The sequence below is a fragment of the Uloborus diversus genome, chromosome 1 (genome assembly GCF_026930045.1).
Source record: "Uloborus diversus isolate 005 chromosome 1, Udiv.v.3.1, whole genome shotgun sequence".
Lineage (NCBI taxonomy): Eukaryota > Metazoa > Arthropoda > Arachnida > Araneae > Uloboridae > Uloborus > Uloborus diversus.
The window spans coordinates 100,305,666-100,333,363 of NC_072731.1; the positions used below are offsets into that span (position 1 = coordinate 100,305,666).

The 27,698-nt window shown below is 34.3% G+C and overlaps 1 protein-coding gene across 2 annotated transcripts in view; it reads right to left on the bottom strand.

Moving 5' to 3' along the window:
• The window catches only part of LOC129234671 (uncharacterized), a 286,165-nt gene that overhangs the window by 47,782 nt on the left and 210,685 nt on the right, over positions 1-27,698 (bottom strand). Inside the window, exon 3 of one of the 2 annotated variants that reach the window (XM_054868738.1) lies at positions 13,834-14,136. In XM_054868738.1, coding sequence (XP_054724713.1) covers positions 13,834-14,136 — 303 coding nt within the window. Of the gene's footprint in view, positions 1-13,822; positions 14,137-27,698 lie in introns of both variants that reach the window. The other variant, XM_054868745.1, reaches the window with a different exon arrangement.

The following is a 27,698-nucleotide window of genomic DNA, read 5'->3' on the forward strand; positions in this document are numbered from 1 at the left end:
CGAATCGCATACGATTACACTACGCCACAGTCTCCTTTTTGCAACTTTTCTAAGCGTAATGATTTATTGCTCGAATTGAAGACTATATATATATATATATATATATATATATATATATATATATATATATATATATATATATATATATATATATATATATATATATATATATATATATATATATATATATATATATATATATATATATATATTTGTACCTCCATAAGAATCCTCTCCGGTTTTATATTCGATTTGATATTTTGAGCCATTTGTTTCTGATTTCAAGCTAGAATTCATTTGTCAGGTCTTCTGCGCATGTGTACTGCGCAAGATGGCGTCTGAAGAATTGATGGACATTTTCAACGATTTTTTAAAAAATTCATTTAAAATTTTCTTGCCCGAAATTCAGAATTTAGGATTTGTCGTGCAGATCCAAGGGGTACGTTTGATTTTTGTACATCACTTTAGAAATTTCTTTCATACGTATAGCGAAGATGACGTCACAGCAAAAACTCAAATTAAGGTTAGCCTTGAAAAGTGGGTCAATTAGAATCGCTTATATCTCCTGCTCTAGTTAACTGAGAGAAATTGTTTAACTCTAGAGAAGTCGCACTTCAGTCTATTCCCCGCCCCTTGTCAGATATTTCGCTCTATCCCACCACCCCTTATTCTAATAATGGGTCCCATCTGTGTATCTGAAGGTTAGACTCTCCCCAGCCCACACAGTTAGTTCTGAGAATTTTCTTCGGTATTTCAAAGTTGCGTAGCTTTTGGAAATGTATGTTGGTCATTTAGACCAATAGCGTGCCATCCTAGTTAGGTGTTCTTTTCTCCTCAGCACTTCCTCTCTTCTGCTTTCGTCTCACGGATCGCTACGGCGGGGAAAAAACCGAAGTGCGAGCACTAGCGTAACAAAAGGAAACTCGACTTCTCTAGTGTTAAACATCATCTTCTTTGGAAAAGAAAGCTATTTCCAACGGCATGTAATGTTAGAGGGTAGGGGGGGGATTTTTTACCCCTAATTATGCGAGAAACCTGAAAAACAAAACGTGAAATTTGCGCTTAAATAGTTAATTATGAAAAAAATATTTAGAAATTTAGAATTTCGGCTTCAAGGTGCACCCCCTGGGGTACGTTCGAATTTTGTGCCAAGTTTCGGAGCTGTAGGTGCTATGGGGTCTTCTAGCCATCGGGTACAAAGAAAGAAAGAAACACCGTCACCTTTATATATATATATATAGATAGATAGATAGGGTGAAAATTAGCGGTGCACTTAACCTTATGAGGACAATTTTTGACCCCATAACACAAAAATTTCGTAACTTCCTAGCACAAACTACTGTGTAAAATTTCAAGCATGTAAGTACATTATTTCTGCTGTAGCAAGGGATCTGAATTTTGAGACATGTATTTAAAAAAAAAAAAAGTCTTTACATTCGACTAACACATTTCAAAGTAGCTGCATACCTAATTCGCTAAAATACTTTGCATTTTTAATCGCCTCAACAACCACATTAAGCCACCAGTTGAATTGAAATGGGTATTGAATAAAGTAGATTACGATATTAAATAAACACCTACAATATTTATAACAAATATCCCATGCTAAAAAATTAGTTGTATGCTCTCCGGATCTTGCTAACCGAGAACCAGGTGAGCTAAATATGTTTCTCGGACTGAAAACAGTTAACAGAATCTCGAAATTATACATTTCAATGAAAAACTATCATCTGAGTTGCAATTCTTTGTCAAGTTTATTTTAAATGTATATACTCCATCCTTGTTTAGTACGAAAATCAACCATTCTATGAAAGTCGAAGCAATCGATTCGTTGAAATTCATTCATGCATCAATATACTTCCCAATAATTATTCTAATAAGCGGGATATTTAAATTAAACGAGATTAAACTAATAGACATCAACGGTTTTGTACAAGGTATTACATTGAGCGGGATATTCTTTTTATATGATGTTCTAATAAGCGGACTTTACTAAGCTTTAAAAAGTTATTTTCTGGGATGGCAAATAATTAGTCAATTAAATCAATCAGTTATTTGTTTATGCTTTATAAACAAATGTTAATTATGAAATAATATGTTTATTTAGCTAGTCCACTATTTTAATCATTCATTACTTCATATTTGATTGCCAAATGTACGAAACCACAATTAGTTCAGCTTACCCGTTTTAGGCTCCCTGGTAGGGCAAGGCGGGTTTTTCGAGTGTTTGTTATAACTGTTAAGAAAAAATATTGGGTTTGAAGTAATACAAAAATCTTTTTTTTTATTTTGAAGTTCAAAAACCCAGTTAGGAAAAAAACCAAAATTGTTGCGATAAAAATCCTAAAACTAAAATTTTTTGAGCGTTTTTCAAAAACCTACCCGCTTTTGGCCCCCTTCCCCTGTATATATATATATATATATATATATATATATATATATATATATATATATATATATATATATATATATATATATATATATATATATATATATATATATATATATATATATATATATATATACATACTCTATGACAAAAAAAAAACATATGCACCCACAAAAAAATTGAGCTACAACTAAGAAACATGGCAGGAATGTAGTTTTTAGTAAGAGACGTAATGTACAAAATGCCAGAAATGTCTACCGTCCCCGACGAAACTGCTTGCGGAAGCAAAACCGGTGCCATTGGAGTACGCAAAATCCTCGTTTCAGTTTCGTATTTCCACTGTATCCACAAAAGATTACGATGTATTGTGCATTATCATCGAAAAGTATAATTAGTATAAAAGTATTATTAGTTTAATTCATTTCTAAGTAGGCACAAGAGTAAAGTGTCAAGAATTGCATGAGGGTCACTCTGGTCTTAAAACAGATAGTCTTAACTTGGCACGCCGGCACATAAAGGTCATTCAACGTTTGGATCGTCTCCGAAGAACTGCTGAAGTCCATATGTAGCTTGAAACCACCCTTGGTGAGTATTGGATTGCATTAGATGTACACTGTTAAAAATTCATGAAAATTGTATGGCAAATGCTATTGCAAAGTATAGTGTTTACAGTGATGAGAAAAATTACACTAAATTTTCCCCCCAAAAAAGTAAGCGGTTGCATTGCTTATCGGTTCAGCACGTGGCTTACGTAATGAATCATTTAACTATCCATTCCTATAATCCTCCTAGTCGGGTTATAAAACCGATAGGACAATCAAACAATCGAACCCCGCAGGTTGCCTCTCGTTCAGTTTTGCTCAGCGCAACTAGCCACTGTGCTTTGATTTTCCACTACCGTAAAATTTACAGCAAAATAGGGTTTTGCGATAAAAAGTACTTGCAACTCAGGTACCAGTACATTTCTTACCGTAAAATTTCAAGAAATTTTTAACTGAAAAAAAAACACACACACACACACACAAGCACCGAACAGAGTTTCCCGTTTTGCAGGTTTGATTTAAATCCGTGCGACTTCTTTAGATGGGATCATATCATAGACAGAATCTGTAGGAACCCACCTGGTTTACTAAAGACAAGAAATCGTTCACCGGAAGTGAGATACATTTGTTGGTCCCGACACCCAGTTTGTACAGTTTCAGATATTGCGGTGGCCATTTCGAGCATCTTGTGTATTAAATGTAATCAATAATTTTATGCAATGAAATAGGTTTCATGTTGTTACATGTTGTTGTTTTTTTTTTCTAGAAAGATCGTTTACTTTCTTTCGTGCTTTTTGGATCACCCTGTATTTTAATTCTTGTGCAACATGAGATTTTTTTACAGCGCTCCAAAAAACTAACCCCCGAATGTACCACATATATGTGTGCATTGCGTGTGTAGGTAATACAGTCTTTATAACATCTATTGTTCTACTAATTTGTAGAATATAAATATTTAATTTGTTCCTGTGAACACTGCTGAGTTAAATTTTATTATTATTATTATTTTAATTTTATTTTAAGCGTAAACCTATAAAATTTACTCTTGTTTTTGAAAAAACAAAGGTTGGTATACGGGGGGAGGGGGACTTGTTTAGCTAAATTGTTTAAAAAAATCAAAGTGATGAAAAAGTTAACATTTCTGCTAGAACACTATCATATTTTGGCTGGATGCACCAAACAATATGATAAGATGTAATCCACTGTTACTTTAAGCAAATAGTTTAAACATAAAATACGATGTAAAGCAGTTTTTTTAAAAAGGAATTTGCATTTTTATTTAAAGCTCAAGCACACATTCTTCTTCAACCCCCCCCCCACCCTCCTCAATTTTTCTAATGCAGAGAGTTGATGGCTTTTCGACAAACCACTCTTCGCCGGGCCCTTTCAATAGCAAAAAACTATTCATGTCATTTCCAACTGCCTGATAATGAAGAATTCCCTAAGACGCTCTCCGGTCCCAAATCATATTAACAACGCAAGCGACAAATTCTGAGCGGAATTGCTTCCTTTCTTCGATGGAACGAAAGAAGGAAGAATTATGCCTTCGAAAGAAAGGAAGAGGTCCCTGAAGAACAAGGCGAAGAGCTCTGAATTTAGGAGTTCTTGTTCTCCCACGTGCCGCATATAATATATTTAGATTGCAAATATTTTACATGCGGTTCGGTGGTTCCCTGCGCTTACTTCAATGTGATTTAAATTGAATCTGCAAAGCATTAAAACCCTTTTAAAGGAATAGTAAAATGTTATGAGTTCAATGTATTTCTTTTAACACATTTAGATGCAAAAGAATTGTTTAGATGTATAAAGAGAGAGGGTATTTCTAGGGTTTATTCTCTCCAAGAAGAGAAAATACTCCTTAATAGTTTTTAAGGGGGGAAACTAGTTTCAAAGTAATAAAAGTGAAAAATATGCAAAAAAAAAAAAAAAAAAAAAAACATAGTGATCATACATCTAAAAAAACTAGCTTTCTAAGTATGAAATAGCAGGAAAAGAAGAAATGGGGGCCATCACGAAACTTTCTTCGATATATTTCTTAAAACTCTGATCCCTCCCAATGCTTGACGAGAAAGCAATATTCCCAACAAAAACAACACTACACATGCCAAAACTTGTCGACCATCCCAATTTCCAAATTAACTCAAAAGGAAAGCAAAGAATGAAAATTGAAAATTATTTTAAAAGCCTTGCTTAAAATAATTACAAACATTTAAGTTAACAAACACAAGATGGAAACAGTTAAAAAGTGTAAATTATCGCAATTTTCTGGTCTTTTCCAACAATTAAAATCACGTGAAATACGCAGACGAGAGTCCATTACGATTTATATTTCTTATTGTTGCAATTATAAAGCTATTTTTATTCACACACACAAAAAAAAAAGAATCAGCCCCCCCCCCCCTCATGGAGCAACTGGCGCCAAAATTGAACCAACGCCTGTTTACATATGGGTTCACATTTATTCCAAATTTCATCCAGGACGTAGCATTACTTCTTGCGATGTACTCACAATATGAAAAAAAGAACGTTCGATTGCGCCACCCCCTTTTCAGCTGTTTACGCCAAAATAAAATCAACTCTTATACCCTCTAAGGGCTACTTGTCGATAAATTTTTGTTTGATTCAGTTCAATATTTCTTGAGATACAGCAGTCACAATTGACGACTTAAAACGTTCTATAGCTCAACCCCCGTTTAAGCAATTGACACCAAAATTGAATCAGCATCTGTACCTGTTAGGGAGAAGATATGAACCAAATTTTGTTTGATTCCACCAGTTACTTCCTGGGAAATAGCAAGCACGCATAACTCAAGAAATGTCCCATTGCTTCACCCTCCTTGGAAGAATTCGAACCAAAAACCAATGAGCACAAGTTCATATAGAGACACATATGAGTATCATATTTCGTTCGATTTCATGGGGTAGTTTTTGCTGTAGAGCCGCCACAAAAAACTGGTCACACACATACGTGACACAGACACACGGGTACACACACAGACAGACATTTTCCAAAAATGGTCGAAATGGACTCAGCACGCCTCAAAACGTTCGAATCCGTAAAAATGCGAAATTCGAAAATTTACACGAATCCAATACTTTCTTCTATATATTAGGTATAGAAGAAAGCAAAAACAACGTTTCATACAGATAAATATTCAATGGTTAACTCTCTAAATATGAGCAAATTAAAACCAGCTAAAAAAAAAAAAGACACATTTTTCGCCAAATTGGCGAAAAAGCTTGGCGACCAAAAGCTTGGCGATATTTCGCCAAGTATTTGCCAAACTATAACACCACTTGAGTTAGAATTGAAATGAACAATGATTTCTCCCCAAAAATGTGTAAAAGACCCCCTTAGGAACATCTGAATGCAACCAAAAGAGGAGGTGCACAACTAGACCTCGTTAAGAGTCTACGTATAAAATTTCAACTTTCTAGGACATACAGTTTTTGAGTTAGGCGAGATACATATGCATATACGCACATGCACACATACGCACATACAGACGTACATACAGACGTCACGAGAAATCTCGTTGTAATTAACTCGGGAATGGAAATTTCGGGTGTCTATACGTTCTTAGGCATATATCAACGTGTGGTCGGGTTGAAAAAAAAAACTCATTATTCATTCGGGGGAGATCAAAATGGAAATTTAGGCCAATTTTTGAGTGATTTTTTTTTTTTTTTTTTTTTTTTGCGAGTACAATACTTCCTTTACAATGTAAAAGGAATTAAAAAGGTAGAAAGTACTCGTATGTAACATTGAAAAATAAATAAACAAATGCATTTTGTTTCATTTTCAACAATTTAATTGTATGTTAAATACAAAGCGAGAAAATTAGGTTGAACTTAGTGTGTGTGTGTTATTCGTACCAAAACAAATTGAAGAATGTCGACTTTTACCGGTCCATACTACATTATTACATACGTATATCAAAGGTTAGAAATAAGCACTATTATAGTTGGGGCAAACCTAACCTCGCAGCGTTGTAATGCTGTAATTAGGATCCCTGCACAGCCTTTACAATGCCGCCAGGTTAGGTTTGCTCCAATTATCGTCACGGTCCGTGAACGCGTCTGGATAGGTGTATCTAAGGCCCCTATATATACGAGCCGGCGCATCAGCTCAAGATCAGCCTTTTTGGTTTGAGTGGTTGTCTTTTTTAACGAGTAATCGCGTTTGGCAATTGTTCACTTCGAGCGATTATTAGCGGCACGTGAATTGTTTATTAAATTAAGTATTATTTTCGGCAAATTTGGCGAAACCCGAAACTTTACTGTGGTAACCCTAGCAGCGCAACAATGAAAAATCCGATCCAAATTGGATAAGCTTAAGCTGATGTGTCGGCCTGTTTATATAGCGACTCTAGGTGTATCTGCACTGTAAGTTTTCTAATAAATTACATTAAAAATATTTTTAAGTTCAAAGATTGTCTAGTTTTGCTGGACAATTGGAGATTAATAACAACAATAACAGTTTTTTAACTTGGCAAAACTAGGCTCTGTTAGTTATAATGCTAAGCACGAATGCTCGCAATTTTATTGATTAGAGATGGGAGAAATCTTTCTGTAAGTTATAAAAGCCGTTTTTGAGAAAAAATTAAGATGCAATTCTGAAAAACAAAATCAGCTAATGTATTATTTTCCGTAAAAAACAACTTAAATCGCTTTTAAAAAGATTTAAAAATAAAATGTTCATTAAAATAAATAGGGGAGGGTGGCCCAAAGCGGGAAGGTGGCCCAAAACGGGTAGGCTTTCGTATGCACCCCCCTGGCGTGTAAGCGGTGAGGCATACGTATGTTGTGATTAAATGAACACCTCCGAGTAATAATCAGTACCAGCGAAGCAGCAATGAAGGGGCATGGCGCAACCAGGCCAAAAGTTAAAAACATGATACATTTCTTTTTTTAAAAATGAGGTTTTGTAACTTGTGATTAATCGAAGAATAGCTTATTTTTTAACTGTCAATGATATTAACTTATGCTGACACTATCCACCTACTAACTACGATAGTCATTTCGTTTGTCTCTTTGTTTCAGATTTAAGGTTATAATTATTGAAATAAAAACGTGCCATCGGACAAAGTGGCTGTGTGATTTAATCATATATTTATTTTTAATTTCTTGACTCGTGTGCTGACTTAGATTTTAGATTTCAGTAAGATAAATATAATTTTAAAAAGTTATTTTTTAGGATGGCAATTAATTAGTCCATCAATCTAATCAGTTATTTCTTTATGTTTTATAAACAAATGTACTGACTTTAAATTGGATACGTACAATTTTTTACTTTTTTTTTTAATGAAAGGTAGCTAGTCAACATTTATAACTTCATATTTGATTGAAATCACAATTGGTAAAAAAATAATTAGTTTAAATTGGATAAGTACAACTGTTTTATGTTTTTTTACATAATGGCAGGTAGCTAGTCAACTATTTTAATCATTCATAACTTCCCATTTGATTGGCATATGTACCAAACCAAAATTAGTTAAGCTTACCCGCTTAGGGCTCCCTGGTAGGGCAAAGCGGGTTTTTCAAATGTTTGTAAAGTTTGATAATAAATAAATATTGGGTTTGAAATAATACAAAAATCACTTTTTATTTTAAGTTCAAGAACTTTGCTGAGAAATAAAACTGAAATCGTTGCGATAAAAATCCCAAAACTACATTTTTGAGCGTTTTTCGAAAACCTACCCGCTTTGGGCCACCCTCACCTATATTATATCGATCCATATTTGTTTGCCCCTGTTGCAAAAAAATCCTTTTAAAAAAGAATAGATATACTTTAAAAAATAAATAAACACAACAGTAAAATCTCAACATTAAAAAAATAATTTTCAATATCAAAAAATAATATTAATAATAATAAAATAGTCTGCACTTATCTTTGTGTTAAAACATTAAGTATTCCGTATTCCTCTGACAAAAACTGAATACATAAATTCAAACTTCAGAGTGAAAATAAAAATAAATCTCATTAACAATAATTATTTCACAGTAAAGACCATGGCTACTGAGCGGGGGGTTCATCTCATTTTGAGGTGAAGGAGTCAGAGTCAAAAGTCGAAGATTTTTAATTCAAGGACTCGGAGTCGGAATCAGTCACATTCTCTCAAAGTCCGCAACCTTGCCAATGTTTGCGGAGTCGGAGTCGAACTAATTTTCTGAGAAAGGAGGTAGATTTAAATTTTTAAGAGTTATAGTCAGTCATTTTCCCTCCGTGTCTAAATTTTTGCCAAAGCTACGGAATCAGAGTTGTTGTCGGGGAGTCAAAGTCTGACTAATTTTTGGATATGAGTCGGAGTAGGAGTCGATGGCTCTAAAGTTCTCGGAGTCGTAGTCGGGAGTTGGTCATCAAGGGTTATTTACAACAAAATTTGTTTGAAGTAATATATTGACTTCTAGTTTTGCCGTAGGAGCTAATGTCAAATAATTTGAATTGTTAAAAATTGAGCGGAAAATTGTTCAAATCCGAAAGATATTTTCTATACATGCTCTTCTTCAAATCTTCTCTGATGTCCATTCTGGGAACAGTTTCAGAAAAATGATGCACAATTAGTTCCTGAACTATCTGCACAAATTGCCACCTATTTCAACTTTCTGTCACTTACCGTTTCTTAGGTATGTCTCTTCAAAGTTGGCGTAGTTCTTTCTCAAACTTCCTGTAAGTTATGCTTTCTCATTCTTTGCTTGCTAAGAGATCATTAATGGTAATTTTTAATGTTCAAAAATACCAACTGCATGCAAACATGGAAATTTATTTTCATAAATTCGATTGCTAGCTTCTAATACCTAAAAATGTTCATTACGACTTTAAGCTTGTGATTTCTCAAAAGGATACAATAAAAACCTTATTAAGCGTAATTTTCAATCTCCTTCAGAAGGCGAAATAAATCAAAAATTCCCATTTTGCTTGAACTTTTTTCTCTTTCTTTGTCGCTTTCCTATAAAACTTCATAAGCCAGCCCAGAAATAGCAAAGCTACTTAAAATAATATTCCGAAATCAATATCCATAAAAGAAACTCATATTTATTATAAACCTGTAAAGCGAATTTAATGCATTTGCTTCGCTTTCAATGTAATCGCAGAAACTCAATATCCGGCGTTTCAATGTTGATCCTCAGTTTTTCGTCTAAGACTGCTTGACTTTTAAAAATATTGATTCCTAGAAGTAAAATGTCCTTATTTTTTCGATTGTGTTTATTTAGGTATAAGATGCATTTCTCGCTTCCAATATCCGACTTCCTGAACAATAAACCTCGCTTGTGAAATTGTATAAAACCGCTGTTTTCCCTTCGTCGCATTGATTTTTATTTTTAAAAACGATATTACTTTAACGCGAAGTTCTTTAATTCCGTGTATTTCTCCTTCGAATGGGAAATGAAAATCTGAGAATCACATTGAAATATCTTGGTTTATTTATTTATTTTCTTATTCAATTTTACACGATACAGTGGATATTGAACGCTTTATTGCCAAGGAAAACATGCAAACTGAAGTATGTATTTCGAAAATATTTGTGCTTTAAATGTTTATTGACTACAAACATTTTTTATTTTTAAATGTAATCTATTAGTCTTCTTTCTGCATTTTGTCTGTTTAGATTTTGAGTTGGGTTTCTTTCAAAAAAATGAAAAAAGGTTGACTTCATTTTCCATTGTTGTTTAGCAAGTTTCTGTGTCACTTATTTTCAACTAAAAAACAGACTACTAATTGAATGAAGGAGACGGGTTAGATAAAAACTTTTTAGTAAAAAACTCCCGGCTTTGCATGGTTCACCTTGAAAATATAAGTTATTTTAAGTGACGTGTGTTCAGCAATCAGGCTTGAACAAAAAAATAAAATATAAATAAAAAAACAGTATAATTTTGCGACAGATTGCGTAAAAATAACCAAAAAGGAAACATTTTTAAGTCCCCCGATTACAGGAAAAGCCTCAAAACAAAAGGCAGAATTTGATTTGTTCATATTCGAGAAAAAATGGCAACACAGATCTTTTTTCTTAGTTTTTTCTTCAAACTACAAATTTTAATAGAAGCATTTTTACGGAAAATTAAGATGAAGCACTGAATAATTATTTGAATATAGGAAAGCCTTCGAAAAAAGGGATTTATATCGAAATCTAAGTATTATAATTAATAGTTTTTAGTTGATACCTGCGCTAACTATTATAAGAGAATTATGTTAAATAGCCAAAAATAAAGCCAGGAAAATTACGAATCTATCGATACCTGGTTCGATAGTCTGCTCACTGGCGTTCGAGAGAAGTAACTCAGACATAGATAGATATATAAATAGATAGATAGGTACATGCGCTCAGTTTTTAATTATGTAAGATAATTCAAACAATTGTTTTTTACTGGTTAGTCATTCCAAATTTTTTTTTGCTAAAAAAGCCATAGCAAATCTTCTAACTTTTCCCCTTTTTTTGTAAAAAAAATACGTAAGTATGAGTTTTTCCTTATATTATTTCGGAACAAAGATGTATTATTGAAAAAAAAAAAAAAAATTTTAGAATGGCTTTACTATAATACACTCATGTTTGTGAAGATTGCAACACCAAAAAGGAATTATGCAAATGCACCGAAATTCACAGGAAATGTATAGCAGGATAAGATATGCAAATGATTAGAATTGCAGAGACGTCACGCAAGCATAGACCGAGAAACGCCCTCTGAGCTGCGGCGTAGACTCTGTATATAAAGGACTGTAAACGTTCCTAAAAATCAGTTAAAGATCTTTTGCCGATGATAGATGTTTCTCTAGTACTCAATGTGCCTCGTCCAAAACGCAGAGTATCATACGAACAAGTAACGGAGTTAAAATGGAACCGCATGGTCGGCATGCGTGAGGGTAAACTTACGTATAGAGAAATCACTGCTCGCACTGGGCGTAATGCCTCACCTGGGATGCGTATTTGTGAAATATGGTCAGAGGACGATGACATTAGTCGAAGGGCTCGCACCAGCCCGCGCAACTGAACGACGCCACGGGATTATCGACCCGCTTAGCAGTGATGGATCTATAGCCTCCTCTAGTACGCTATCACAACGTTGGAATATGGCTACAGGTGCTGTACACTTGCTGTATTCCCGTTTCTTCGACATCTGCTGCGCAAGGGCCTGCATGCAAGGAATCACCTATAGAGGATTCCCTTTACCCTCAACCATTGTTGCTTCCGACTTTGATGGGCCTACCAACACGCGCAATAGCTTGCAGACTAGCAACATGTTGTCTTTTCGGATATGTCCAGATTTTAGCTGCACTATAACGGTGGATGCGTACGAGTCAGACATTACACATGGAAACGTCGCCTGCCATAGTGTGTAATCCGACGTTATATCGGCATAACGGCAGGCGTTATGATCTGGAGCGCTATTGAATATCAAGGGGCAGTCCCATCTACTCCTAATTACGGGTAGCCTCAATAGCGAGCGCTACTTCAGAGACGCTGTGATGCCGGCGGTGCTACCTTTTCTTCAGAGCATTCCTGGTGCAGTGTTTAAGCTAAGCAATGCACCTTCACATGTCGCACGTAACATACAAATGTTCTGTGATCGACAGGTTACCCTACTATCTTAGCCAGCCCGTTCTCCTGATATAATGCTCATCGAATATGTCTCGGATTGCGTTGATCGGAGACTCGCCCATGCGTCTCGTCCGGCAGTGGATACGGATGTGAACTTTGGCTTCAGATTGAAGCCTTATAAGGCAGTGAGAGGCAAAGGGATGTAAGTGGCAAAATTAAAAATTTGGAGATAACCAGTACACATGGTAGGCGAACCTCTCCTCTGTCTCGGGGAAAAATATAATACTATTAGCCCTGGTAGGTGTCGCTGTATAGCATGGTTTAGAAAAAGAAATCAATGAAAACATACCTGGGATGTTAACTTAAACGCGTTTTACTCAAAACTTGAAAATGCCCATTCACCTCCCTTTGCTTCACACTGCCTCATGTGGGATGCTATTCCTAATCGTGACATTCAGCACCTCTATGATTTGATACCAAAACGTGCACAGGCTGTCACACCTACGCGGGGTACCTACATTCAATATTAATTCAAGCCTGTTATTTTCATTTCATTCATCTGTAATTTTGATCGTTTATTTGTAGAACTATGAGTAATATGTGCATTAAATTTTATTTCTTTCCAGTGAGTCCGTCATTTTGTTGCAATTTCACAAACAAGAATGTATTTTATTAAAGTTTTTTCCAAAACTCAAGTTTTACCTATTTTTAGTTACCTACCCTCTTTTTTAGTTTGATTTTTTTCCTGGATTTTAGATTATTAATTGATAAACAACGGATACGAAAAGAATAGTTAGTAAGGAAAATAACAAAAGAGTACAAAGCAGGCAATTGATAAAAATGCCGGAACTTGATGATGGAGTCTAGTTAGCTAACTATTGGTGTGCTAAGACGAGTTTTTACACAATTTGTCACATGAAACTTGATTTTGATGTAAAACAAAATGCTTTGGAATAACGAAAAAATCCTCATGATCATAAATTATTTCCTAAATGAGTTCTAAAATAAAATTCTCTCCAATGGCTGTCGACAAGGGGTTCCGTTTGCATTGCTTCTATTCAAGAATGAATTAGTTCTTTAAAAACTTAGGCAATAAGATAAAGGCAACCAGCTCAAGTACTTTTATTATACCGTAGAAGACTACATATAAATTTGATGTGTAATTTGTTTTTTAATTATATAATAATTATACTTCTTGAGAAATCATGTATTATAACTCAATAGTGAAAATGCTTGAATAATTTTCATAGAAACTTAAGATCCTCGTTTTAAATTCAACTTGGAAAAAGTTCATAAATCCTTTTTCTATGGCTCGAAATGATGTAAGACATTGCGGAACACAAATATATACTTACTTGGGACGTACCTGCATAGTAGGCCACACGTTTTCTTCTTTGGTAATTCGTACCGGGAATTTCTACAACGCACTCAAATCCGGATGTTCTAGGGTTGCTAAGTTCTTCGTTCTCGAAGTTTCTAAAGAGGGAAGCATTGTAGACGTCTTTGGAGTTCGTCGTCGATAAATGCGCATCTTTCACAAATGTCGGCGTCCTCTGCACAAGTCTGTACAGGTGCAGCTTGGGCTTGGGAAACAGGCCGGTAGCTTCACAACTGACGTTTAGATGCTGAGGAGACGTGTGGTACTTTACGTCCATCGTTTGTGCTGGAACTGCGAGAAAAGAAATTTAGAAAACGGATAACTTATAACATTGTACTAAGTGATTCAATACATCATTTTCTGATGTGATAGATAAGTTTTTGTGTCGAATTCAAGAGACTATGATTTATAATAGTAACCTAGAGTGTAAAGTAAACATAAATCTACACTGTAAAAAAATCTGAAACGTTACTGAGTATTTCGGTCCAACATTTCGGCATTTCAATGATTTTATCCACTTTCTGGAAAAATCAAGTATCTATGCCAAAAAGTTTCCTGACTTGTTACATGTTGCACAGATGCAACCTTCTCACTGTAGTGAAAATATCTTTGGCTCCCAGTTTTTAAGATTAACTGATCGCATTTATAGTGTGTATCGGCTTCTGTTTGATTAGGTCCATCCATACTGATTTAAGCTTCCAATGGGAGCGAATAAGTCTATGGACTACGTAGCTTTGCAAGAATTGCAGGGGAGTAAAATTCTTCATACTTGCTTGAAATTCTGCTTTAGTTTTGGCCTTGTTTGCAATACCGCTTTTGGAATTTCCTTGATAAATCAGGAAAGTGGTAAGGTGTTACATTATATCTAACTTAGTTTACTCTAAAGTTCTAGAGATACGACTGGCTTTAAACGGGAAGATTTCTGAATTGTTCGGGAGGCTTCCAGGATAAATTCAGGAAGGTTACTGAATTTTAGCGGAAAGCGTTTTTGGTTTTTGCAAGATATGTTACCGCGTAGAAATTGGGAACGTCAGCTGCCCAATATTTTCCAGGAACGTTTCTGAATCGTTTTTACAGTGTAAGGGAGAGAGAGTTGAGAGGAATGGGACTGTGCAGCATTTATGCCAAAATGTGGAAAAATATTTCTAGTTTTTGTAGTAGATTTTGACTTTTACTCCAAGTTCCTAAAGCTGCTACATCAACTGGATTAACTAAAAGTAATGTTTTACATTTTATTTTAGCATATATGCACCGCTTTCCCATTCTTCCTGAATCTCCCATGTATAGAACAGTGGTGCCCAACCTTTTTTTGCCTGTGGGCCACACCTCATATTAGGAAGTATCTCGCGGATCAGAAAAAATATAACCTTTAATTATCTATATATATAATTCTCTTACGTGCCGGCAAATGAAGGGGTGAATTTCTAAACCTCTGTTGGCAACACTTCGCCGATAAATCATGTAAACAAACTTCTACGTTGTTTTGAAATCTTGAATCACAGAATACTCAACGAACTTTTTTTTTTTTGAGATGAGTTTGAGTCGGGCTGTGGCCCATTTCAACCTTAATCAGCAAAGAAAAGCTCAAAGAAGGCAGGAAACCGTTCTTGAATCCAATTTAAGACGAGCCATTTCCAGAGTTGTATTCTCTGATTCGCTGCCGATAATTTTTAGCGGCTGGGGAATTTTCAGTCAGCAGTTCCTTCAACAGATCAGGTGCGTCACACAATGCCGGTAACCGCACCTTTCCGTCATGGCAACATTTAGTATATTTATTTGCAGTATTACGCTCTTTCTGCCAATAAAGAGCACCACAAAATTCGCATTCTTCACACATTGCTCCACAATCATGTTCATCGGCAATGTTGTTTTGAACGCGTAGGCGCTTTGAGCGTCGTCTATTCTCTGCTTCAGTACGACAGTTCAGTTCAAAATGAATAACCGAGAAAGAATTTACTTGATTCCTTTTATTCTCAGCTGAAAGGTTTCGCCAAATTTGTTTAGGGTTATAGTAGTTTTAGTATTGTGCAAGCAAAGTAGCCTTGGCGAGTTTTCGCGTTTTTAGTTAAACCATTTTTTGTTCGTGACGTGGCAAGGATTCAGACAAACGTTTGAGAAAATATGTTTGGTGCTCTCTGAGCCTGTTTTTAGTCATGGCCAGCTCTATGTGGCATTATCAAGAACAAGATCTTTTGAAGCAGTGTCAGTTGTGGCTCCCAAACGGGACATTTTTAATTGTGTATATGAGGAAGTTTTCTCAGATTAGAATATATAAGAATGTAAATATGTAAATATATAAGAGTGTAAATAATGTAAATACATCCCTCGGGGGAGCCTGTAACCCCTAGAGGGCGCGTCCCCAGGTGGCGGATAGGGGAATGCCTTCATTGGTTTTCCAATGGGTGGTAGAAGGGAAATAAAATACCTTCCGCGGACCAACAGGTAGAAGTGCAATCTCTCCAAAGCAATGACAGACACTTTTGTATCTATAATGGTAAAGTTGTGCACATTGCCAAGGCAGTCATCTTACATACAGCAAAGTTAAACTGTCGAAAATCTGGCTAAAGCAGACAAATTAACATTATGAACGTAATTTTCATATTGGTTAAATGGATGGTGACCTAAATGCAATTACCAACTTTAATTTTTACGGAAAATTTTAGCTAGGCTAATGTATTGGCATACAGCGAGCGAGCGAAGCGAGCATGGATCGCGAAGCGATCCACAGGGAACTGCGTAAGCAGTTCCGGGGGTTGGCGAGCGATAGCGAGCAGGGGGCGATAGCCCCCTAGTATTACTTAATTTTTCTAAATAGCATGAGAAACAAGGAAAATGAAAAGCAATTACGAACGAAAAATTGTCATCATTATTACATTGCTTACTTTATTGATATGGACTTTGCATCTGTATTCTTGAAGCCAATTTATGACTACCCGACTTTAAATATGCCGCAGTCATCCATACCATTGAATGAAGATGATCAGTATCCTACCCAATACTGAAATCACACAGAAAAAAATATCTTTTCTTCTCTGTTCAAAAGTGCCTTCATGTCTTAATTTAAACATTCTCGAGTATTTATTTTATTATTCAGAAATAAATACATTTTATATTTTGGAACGTTTATTTTCTTACTCAGGAAAAAAAATATAAACCGAGAAACTATTTTCCATGACAGCAGTCCCTGAAGACATCTTTTTCGGAAATTTTCTTGTAAAATTAATGCTTTCTGCTACCTATTAAATGTCTCTTTTGATTTTTAATGAGCATGTTTTATTAAAATGCCTTTAGAGTTTAAGGGCAGTCTAAATACTTCTGTCAGAGTCATTTTTAAAGAAGGAAGCTGAAGAATTTCCCCATAGAGTTATTGTGTTAAAGACAAAATACATTTTTAGCCCATTTCGGAGTTAGGGATGATGGGTTTAAATTCTTCCAACTGGCTTCCAGAACGTAAATTCCTAGCCTATTTTGTCCACAAACCCACTGCTCATTCTTAACTTAATCTTTCGCTGCGAAGAAAGCAATGCTGTGGGGAAAAGATAGAAACTAATCCATTAGGCGGAGAAACGTGATTACTTGTCCCAGGTCCGACGAGCCCTCCTTACCCCATTCTATATGCAGCATTCTCTTTATATCATTCTTCGAGTGCCTCATATTTTCACTGAAGTAAACAAGAACTAAAGCAGGTGGAGTGATTAGCAAAATAGCTTTTAAAATAACTTTTCATCTCCTGAAATATTGGGATTATTTTCAGGGGCATTTCATTAATTACGAAAGGGGCCCGAGGAGGAGGGGCATTGGAAAAATCTAAACATAACCTTACTTTGGGGGAGAGGGGGTCAAACCCATTCTTACGTAATATTTTCCAAGTCAATATTTTGTAATAGAAAGTCGCCCGTCAAGGTTTGACTAGTGAAAATTGCTTTTACTCTTTTACATTTCAACGAAGCAATTGCCTGTTGAATGATATTTTGATATTTGAAATTTCAACCCTAACTCCAGTGGATTCACCATAATCTCCAGTAGGTAGCGTTCATTGTTGACCATTTTTTCGTTTCTTCATTCCCCTGAAACATCACCGTAGTAGACTCCAGTGTGGTGATGCCTGAAGCGACACAGTCTTACCAGTAAAACAGTTAAGTTACCGGATCGAGTTCAGCCTTGTCACAATAAAGCATTTCCCTGCATGTTAAACATTACCAAAACATATTATCAAATTATCATGACGTGGCTCGATTTTCATTGTTAAAACTGGTGGATAACTTGATCATTGGCTATTATTTATATGAGGATTAGAAATCGCGCGTTCAAGTGGTATGGCATTCAGCATATTTCGTTTACGTCTAGAAGGTAGAAAACGCGTTAGGATGAGCTGTTTTTTTTTTATAAAGAATAAATAGTGTAAAATATGATAAAAGCATCGCACTATGTATGGCATATTTTATTTTTAATTAGTATCGCATCATATTCATAAAATGTCGAAATATATTCAGTCTAGATTACAACTTTTTAGTAAATAATTATTTACACAGAAATGTTTAATTTAATAATATTGAATTTAATAACGATTCCACTGATGAAGGATTTGTTATTTTGAAAAAAAAAGGAGGGGGATTTTACGTAAGAATAGGCGATAGGGGCTTTAAAAATGTTACATACCCTTTGATGGGGGAAGGAAGGTCAAAAATTGCCAAAATCATCCTTACGTAATTAATGACTGGCCCCAGATAAATAAATTCGACCGCGTCACAATCACAAATAAGAAGGGTTATTTTGTGGGAAATATCCGCTTGAACATTTTAACGGACACGCATTTCATTTCAAAATACATTTTTTAAAATGTTACAGTCTGTATAAGGGGGAATCGTTATCTTGTATATACGCGTAATGTTAAATTGCCGAAGTTTATGTACTTTTTTTTTTTTTTTTTAAGTTTCAATAACAGAGCTAGAAACTTTTCACATTGTTTATAAGAGCTATAGAATAGTTTACTGAAATGAAAATTTAAAGCAATTCTGTTTAGTTCATGATGCATTAAATTGTTTCCAATAGTGGCTATTTAAATGAAGGAAAAAAAACTGCTTTTGAGCATTTTTTGAGCAGCTTTATTATTAGTAACTTTAATAACAGCTATTTAGGAAAACGTGTGAACCCTAAAGCAAAAATTTCACTTTAGTATTATTGTGAATAGATAAATAAAATACGGTGAAAATTTTAAAGCAATATGTAAAATATTTTTCTAGAAGTAAAAAAAAAACTATTTTTTTAAAAATTTACATTTTGAGAAAACCGCATTTGAAAGTAAAACTGTACGTACTCTTTAATACATTCCTCGTCCATTTATATTTACAGGGTAACGAGTAATTAACGCGTCGGAAAGAAATGTCATTTTATGGAAAACTGTTTGGCGTATCAAGTCCAAACTTGGCGGGTAGATTCGGTGCATTGGCAGATTTTTTTGTGAAGTCTCATTTAATTGGCTTTGGTTGTTCATTATTCAGTAAAATTGTCGAGATACAACATTTCTGAGCACATTTTGAAAGTATTATTCGGAGAAAAACAAATGTGACTCAAAGAATGTTTGCGACTGTGTTTAATCTTAATACAACGAACAGACTGTCCTTTGCGAATGATACCTGGAAATGTTGAGAGATGAGCTCCTTCCATCAGTTCAAAGTGAGCAGGATTTCGATAGCGTGTGGTCTACGCAAGGCGGCACTATCATCGTACTAATGAAGTGTTTGATGTGCTTGAAGAGCCCTTTAATGAGCGGATTTTGAATTTAGGGTACTCAACATCGAAACATATGGGCACTGATTTGGCATTCTATTCTCCTGACCTGAACCACCGTGATTCATTTTTGTGGGGTTATATAGAATACAAAGTTTACGCTGGAGACCCCAAGAGCATCAAAGACCTGAAAACTGCGATTCAGACGGTATTGTAAGCATTATAACTTCGACTATTCAGCGAGCGATGCATAATTTCTCTATTAGTTTGCGCCATATTATAGCTAGATATTGAAGCCACATCGAACAGGTATGAAACTAATTCCCATGTATTGTACTTTGTTTTAGAATTGAAAAAAGAAATGAATCAGTAGTTTTTGAGAAATTAATTTTTAACATCAGCGCGTTAACTACTCTGTATAATCCTGTATACTCAGTTACATATAATCTATGTACATAAGAATAATGAATTCGGTGCTGTTTAAAAGATCTTGAGTTGAATATTTCGATTAAATAAAACTAAAAAACGAGTTTTTTTAAGGTTTCAGGGCACCAACTCTACTTAATAGTTGAATCACCTGAAGTACGAGTCGAAACTAAGATTCTAGTTTCAATATGCTCAGAAAATGTTTTTTTTTTCTGTAAGCAACGTAAACAGTTTAAGACGGAATAATATTGTGCATGAACTCGGAGTCTGTTCAAAAGCCTCACTCTCATGACATTCATCAGTAGAGTCTGGTAGGGTAAAGTAGTCATAAAATCGTAGGTTTCAACTTAGGGGCAAAATAAATACACTAAATTCTTTAAGCACTTAAATTTTTTGTTGTTATTTTACATTGCATTATTAAAGAACAGAGAGAGAGAGAGAATTTCAGGTGAAAAAGAATTGATTTAAGTAGTTTTATACCACTTTCATTCTCCTGTGTATTTATGACCACTTTTCCCCATGGGATGGGGGAAAGTGGTCAAACCATGAGGTAAAGTGGTCATAGTTAAAAATAAAAGCAAAACCGTTACAAATAACTCTACTATTTGTATATTTCGGTTATTTTTATAGTTACAAGTATATGCACGAGTATATGCAACTATATACGTGTTGCGTAAACACGAGTAAACACGTTTATATGTGAGTAGGTATAAAGTGAATCCAAGCTCTCGGGCAAAAAGGTGTGAGAGGGGAGGAAAATAAGCAATTAATGATAAGGAACTTATAGTTGCTGACGCACTACACGCGTACAAAGCCAAAAACTGATGGTTGCAAAACAGGTCACAAATTTGTTACGCAAAGATAATTTTTTCCAACATTTTAGTTTTTAAGACACATTTAGAGCTGTTGTTAAAAGTTACGTCCTGTAATAGCTCTAATACATGCATCGCAACAAAGCCTGATTCAAGTTTTTGCAGAGAGTGCTTTGTGATTGCGACGCATGCATTACAGCAACAGGCCCCAAATTTCATCAATTGCTTTAAACTTTCTTAAGATTTAAAATTGTCTTTGTGTAATAAATTTGTGACCTGCTTTGCATGCATCAGTTTCTGGCTTTGCATGCATATAGCGCATATAGTTCTTAAGATCTAAAATTGTCTTTGTGTAATAAATTTGTGACCTGCTTTGCATCCATCAGTTTCTGGCATTGCATGCATATAGCGCTTCAGCGTTGTGACCATATGCTTCTTATGCTCCCCTCTAACACCTTTTAATAAGTTGTCCAAGAGTTTAAACTCATCCTGTATACGTGTATATCATATGCTTGTATGTAAGTGTCTACTCGAGAACGTACGCCTGAGTACATCTCGGCGTTCATATGTATACGAGTATAAGCGGGTATATACATTATAGAGCAATTAGAATAATGTTTATCTGTATTGGTAAAAAATACTTGCAGATACCCATATATGTGTTTATTGGTGCATTTATGTAAATACTTATAGATGCGTGCCTTCACGAGTATATGCGTATGCGTATGCCTATTCTCGTATTTTTGACCCTGTTTACTGTAAAAACAATACATATTAGGGGAACTGATACTTTATTTATATCTGCCTTATACTTGAAGATTAAGTGACTTTAGAAGAACAATATTTGTTAAGACAAATATTATGACCACTATACCCCATCTTACTTAAATTGTTCTAAAAAAATATGCAAAACAGATTCTTTGAACTGCTTATGAGTAAGAGTTCTTGAGATATGTAGGAAGTTCCTGCGTAGTCAATATGTTCATAATTCTAACAAACAAAATTTCCCAAAGAAGTTAAAAGAGATGTTTAGATCTTAAAATGTTTCATATTTACACAATTTTTTTTTTTTTTTTACCAAATAAGATTTTACCAATTGCAAATTTTTTTACTTAAAATGTAGTTCCAATTTGCCTTACCCTAAAATATAATTTTCACATTCATTCGAACATTTATTTCCAGGCTACAGGCATTTATTTGACGGATGACCACTTTACCCCATTGACCACTTTCCCCCACCAGACTCTACCGCGTTATACGACACTCAAAAAATAACGATGTTTTATTTTTTTTACTCCACATATTTGCAACGTAATAAACCATATTCATACATTCAAAACAAAAACCGATTTATTAAAAAGTTAATGCAATACTTTTTTGGTACAACAAGTATAAAATAATAGTCAAGTATAGAGAATTAAGTCAGTAAAGAATTTCTTATCATTATCTAACTTTCTGTCATAAATTGGAGTGCTGAAACATGCAGATTTTTCAGAGAAAGTTTAATTTTGAAATGACTTGAGCCGCATTTTCCCTCGTTTGTGGAGTCATTTTCTTGAAACAATTGAGAACTACAGGAATACTTAAATATTGTCATTTCTGACTCAGAAAACCAATTTTGTCCTTTTGAGTGCATTATGAAAAGTGCTTAATATTTTTTTTTAAACAATTCTGTTTTTTTTTTTTAAGTGTAAATGTATTTCAGAAATAGAATAATGTTACCATCACGAAATGTCACTTCTTTTTTTTTCATATAAATGCTTCATACTAAAAGGAAAAAAACTATATACGTATCAAAACTTTAAGCATTTGACATTAAAAGTTAATCCTTGTTCCCCTCTAGGATTTGCTTGTATTCTAATTTAATGAGAAGGTGAATTCCAGGAAAAAGGAGACATGACACTTGAATTTTAAAAATTAATTTTCTGTCACTCGACATATACCATTCCCTTTAGAAATAAATGAGTTTCTTGAATCTTAACTTGTTTTTTCCAAACAGTATGATGACTTTTAGAAAATCAAATGCAAAATCAAGTTTTCTCTTTGTGTTTCTAAAAAGCAAAAAATATCTTTTTTGTTACATACTGTAACCTCAATAAACTTGTCATAAGCATAATATTTAGGTTAACTTTTATCCTTTGAATGTCTAGATAAACCTTTTGGTAAGTAATTTAAAAAAATGTTTTCAACCATGAAATAGGTATATTATTAAGGTGAGTATTTGATGTCTTTCCGTAACCAAAATACTACATCTTAGTTAGTTCACCAAGAACCTATTGAGTATAGCAACTGATGTTTTTTTTTTTTTTTTTTTACAGAGTAGAATTATGTCCCTTGTCAAGGAGGCATAGTTAGAATTTTAATATAGATTTAATTTATATGGTTTGTAATGAAAACGGAAGGACAAAAAATGCGGTAACGGAAGAACATTTAACTAGGAACTGGTACAAGCTAAAATTTTATAATGCTAGTACAAAATAAACTATTATATAAAGTTAGTAGTCAAATTTAAAACATATATATAAGTTTTGTATAAAAATTATGTGCGCTTTTATTTTAAAAATTAACTTTTATTTAAATTTATTAAAAACTGTTTCGTGACTTTTTTTCTTCCATTGTATGAGATGAAAATCATGAAAACTACACTTAAAAACTCCTAATCATGTGAAAATTATGTTGGTAATACATGTTTGTAATATGACAAGCCAATTCAAGCAGAAACATTTGTTTAAAAACTAGAAATATATATTGGAACAATAAAATATTGAAACCGATTTCAGATTTGTTGCCACAAGTCACAGGAAACGACTATTGAGAGCATTGATTTAACCGTTTACGTACTGCGAAGACATTAGTCAATTCATAATTCAACTTTAAAAAATATGGAGAAAAAAGAATCCAAAAATATCCATTCTCATCCTGACACACAAAATATGCATATTTGAATCCTGTAACAACTTATGTTATTGAATATAGCAAATACATCAACAAATTGAAGGAGATTTCACTTCAAAGTCAACAGACTGACTTTGAAAATCGAGCAATGTTGCACGAAGAAATAGAAGTATCCACTATAATATTGAAATCTGTTCGCGTCCGTGTGTCTATCTGTCTGTCTGAAGATCGATCTTCTCGAGAACCGCAGCGAATCGAGAGTCAAACGAGGTACGGATCAATTCGAAATTTTCCAAAAAAAAAAAAAAACAATAGGACCAATCTCGTAATTGTGCGATTTTAATTAGCGGAGATATTAATTAAAACGTTAATTAACATAACGTTATTCAGGAATTTTTATTTCTTTCCTGTTGCCATTTTGCAGTGAGTAAGTAAAATTCTAACAATTCTTTTAAAAGAGATTTTTTTGGCTGCTGTCCAAATCTTAAAACAACATTTCCATCTAGAATTTCATTTTAAACTAGTTTAAAATTGGTTGCTCTATTCGGACATAGCCTTTATTTTATCGTCTGTCTTTTTTTTATTTTTTACATTCAACGTTCTTAACTCTTTTCAGCATATCAAAGTTGTTTCTTTAGCTATGTTTATTGATTGCGGTGTAAATTTATCATTCACCGGCCTCATATTTTGGTACATTTATGATGTGCGACTAATTATGTTTATTTTGTTGGACTTTTTCCCGTCACATGGGTGAGTTTTCGAATTGTAATAACTCTCTTTTTCTTTCCTGTTTCTATTTTTGAAATGCAGTTTGTATCGTTAAAAGAACACGTTAAATTAAGATTGTTTGGATTTCTTTAAGTGAAACAGAATTGAACAAAAAAGATTGTTTTTAAGGATTTTAACTATAGCTAAATTGGAATCTGATGACTTGGTATTAAATTAATGCTTATTGGTATTTATTTAGTTTTGGTGCTTTAGTTTCACGTAATCAACCAAAAAGTGTGTGTCATTTTATGTAAAAAGCTGATTGTAATTGTACATAAATATTTCAGATGTAATTCATTTCAATGTGTGCACAGATTATAGTTGATAATGCATATATTTTCATCCCTTGTGGTAATTGAAAATACTCATAACTTGTATCATTTATAACTATGATTAGGACTCGACCGATGCATCGGCCTGGCCGATGCATCGGCGCCGATGGTTCAACAATTTTGCCTTCGGCATCGGCATCGGCGGCCGATGCTAACTTGCAGGAAACATCGGCCCATCGGCCTTAAAAACATCGAAAAGCCGATGGAATTGGCCGATGTTTTTGTAAAAAAAGGACCTTTGTTGTTTTACATTTTAATACAAAGTAAAGGGAGTTATTGTTTTCAAACAAAATTGTTTACATAAATTTCAGTATGAATTTCTATTTTAGTCACCCATCAAAGAGTTTTTAATACTGCACTCAGGTACCAAACCAGTTAATTATTGCGTTGTTTCTTGCGGCTGGATGTACGTATGTATCTCTCATAAGTCATAACTCAAAAATGGTAAGCTGTAGAAGGCTAAATTTTCGCATGTGGGATGTGCGCACGTTCCAGTTGTGCACTTCCCTTTTTGTTTTCGATCGGGTGTTCGAAAAAGCCTATCAACTGATTTTTTGTGGCTATTAATTACTTATTTCAATGCAAAACTAATATAGCGTCTCAGACTGACGATCATTTGGTGATAGATTGCAGAATTGGAGACCGTGGAAACAAATATGAGATGGCGAAACCGGTTTTTTGAGCAATCACATTGCTTGTTGTTCTCATTTGACTGTTTTGAATTCCTATGATTTTATTTTTCTCCCGCCTCCCTTTGCAGCACCACCGTCGACCGGCCTCACGATGCTGCTCCTCTAACGAAAACCGTCTCCAGGTTGCGTCCATATCCTACACACACACACGCATACACAAACACACCTACCCACATACACACACACACACACACCTACACATACACACACATCTACACATACACACACACCTATACACTCATACACAGACATAAACACACGCCTACATACACACACGCACTCCTGATTGCGAAAAACATAATTTGAATTCCAAATGTCAAAATTCAAATTAATTTCATTTTGTTAGATTCCCGATGAACCGACGGTAATTTTTAATTTTTCGATATTTTTAATATGAACCACAGTACTGCAGTCTTTTCTGTATCGCTTCGGCGGGGCTACAAGTTTGAGGCCCGTCGAAATACATTTTGGGGCAGTATTTCTTTATCACAGAAGTTGTAAAACATTTATCACAAGCATTTTTGTAACTTCTACGGTGCCCCTATGGTTATGGGGCCTCTCTCGCAATTGCAACATTTGCTATTAAATCCGCCACTGCACGTCAAAACAAACTCGGGTTCAATTTTTAACCCATAACAGGGGAGGTGAAAAAGTAGGACGTAACAAGGGACGTGAGGTCTCAGAGACCGCTCTACTTTCAGATTTTTTTTTAAAAATCGTAATTAAAAGATACATTCCTGCAACTTCCCTTAAGTGCTATTTGTACTTTTATTGCACAGGAAAAAAATATTTTTGAATTATGAATTAAAATATACCTTTTCCGAGGAAATTTTACTAGAGCATTAAGATTTTTTAAGAAAATTCATATTTTTCAGTAAATAATTTACTACTCGTAATAAAATTAATCTATTATTTATTAATGATTTTGTTTTAAGTGTTTAATATGTACAGAACATTTTAAAATCAGAAAATTGATTATATCACGTTACAAGAAAATTTTGACAGTCCTTTAACTATAAGTATTTTACGTCGTATTTTCAGGAATAATTTTGCCCTAATTGTACCTAAAAAATCATTGCGTATTTTTTTGTGAACATATCAAACAACTCTCAACTTCAACTAGAATAGTTTGCATTTCTTCTGCATAACGCAGGTAAGATAAAGTTACCCCATTTTAAACGGTTTGCCATGTCTACTACTGCGAAAAATGGTAACACTAAAGGTGAGGTGCGGTTTCACAGACTCGCTTCTAAAGAATGCAATGAAATTTGAACCAGATGCACTCGCCGAAAGATGCTGATAAGAAAAAGGGGTGTTCAAGGTCACAAAACAAAAAGCTATTGGGGGAAAAACCATTCAATCGGACTGAAAATAAAATAAGGGTGATCACATGAACTTTTGAGCGGTCTATGAGACCGCACCTCCCCTGTTACGGGTTAAAAGGTTTTTTCTGCTTAATGTTTATGATTATTTGAAACTCTATTTTTTACGATTATTTTTTGTATTTCCGAGAACACTTGCGTGCCCCTCCTCCCACTCCCTCAATTTCTGAAATGAAACTCTAGTTGTACTAGTTGTTTAAAACTAACACCATTCATAAAAATATAATTTTTTTTTTCAAGATTTATCTATTCTTTAGGAAGAATTTAAAGCATTAATGTAAGAAAATGATAAAAGACGTTTTGAATGGTGACATAATTCGGAAAACAAAGGGACTTTCGAATTTTTTCTTCGGAAGTGCTGAAGTAGATTTAGAAACTCTTCCGAGGTAGCGGTTCCGTACTAAAAAAAATAAGCCGAAGTTTAACGTTGTGAGCTACTTCGAAATCAGAGGGTGACTCCCCTAACCCACCCTCGTCGTTTCAAGCATTTCTTAAATATTTAGCGATTACTTAATTTGGTCAAGAAATGTCATTTTGCGTAATTCTTATACTCGTTTCACCTATATTTTATAATGCGTCATCTTTTTTGCATCATTATAAGCGATCGATTTTTTTTCTGTTGTAAGTATCTATTTTTATGTATTTATATAAAATCAATGAATAAGTTATTTTTGTTTTCATCATATGTTTAATAATATGTTATAGAAAAGTTTCAAGGATTTTCTTAAATGCAATTTTTTAAATTTCAGAAAATTATTGTTAAATTGAAAAAAATAATTTGAACTTGGTTGTAGTGCTTCATAAAAGATTAAACAA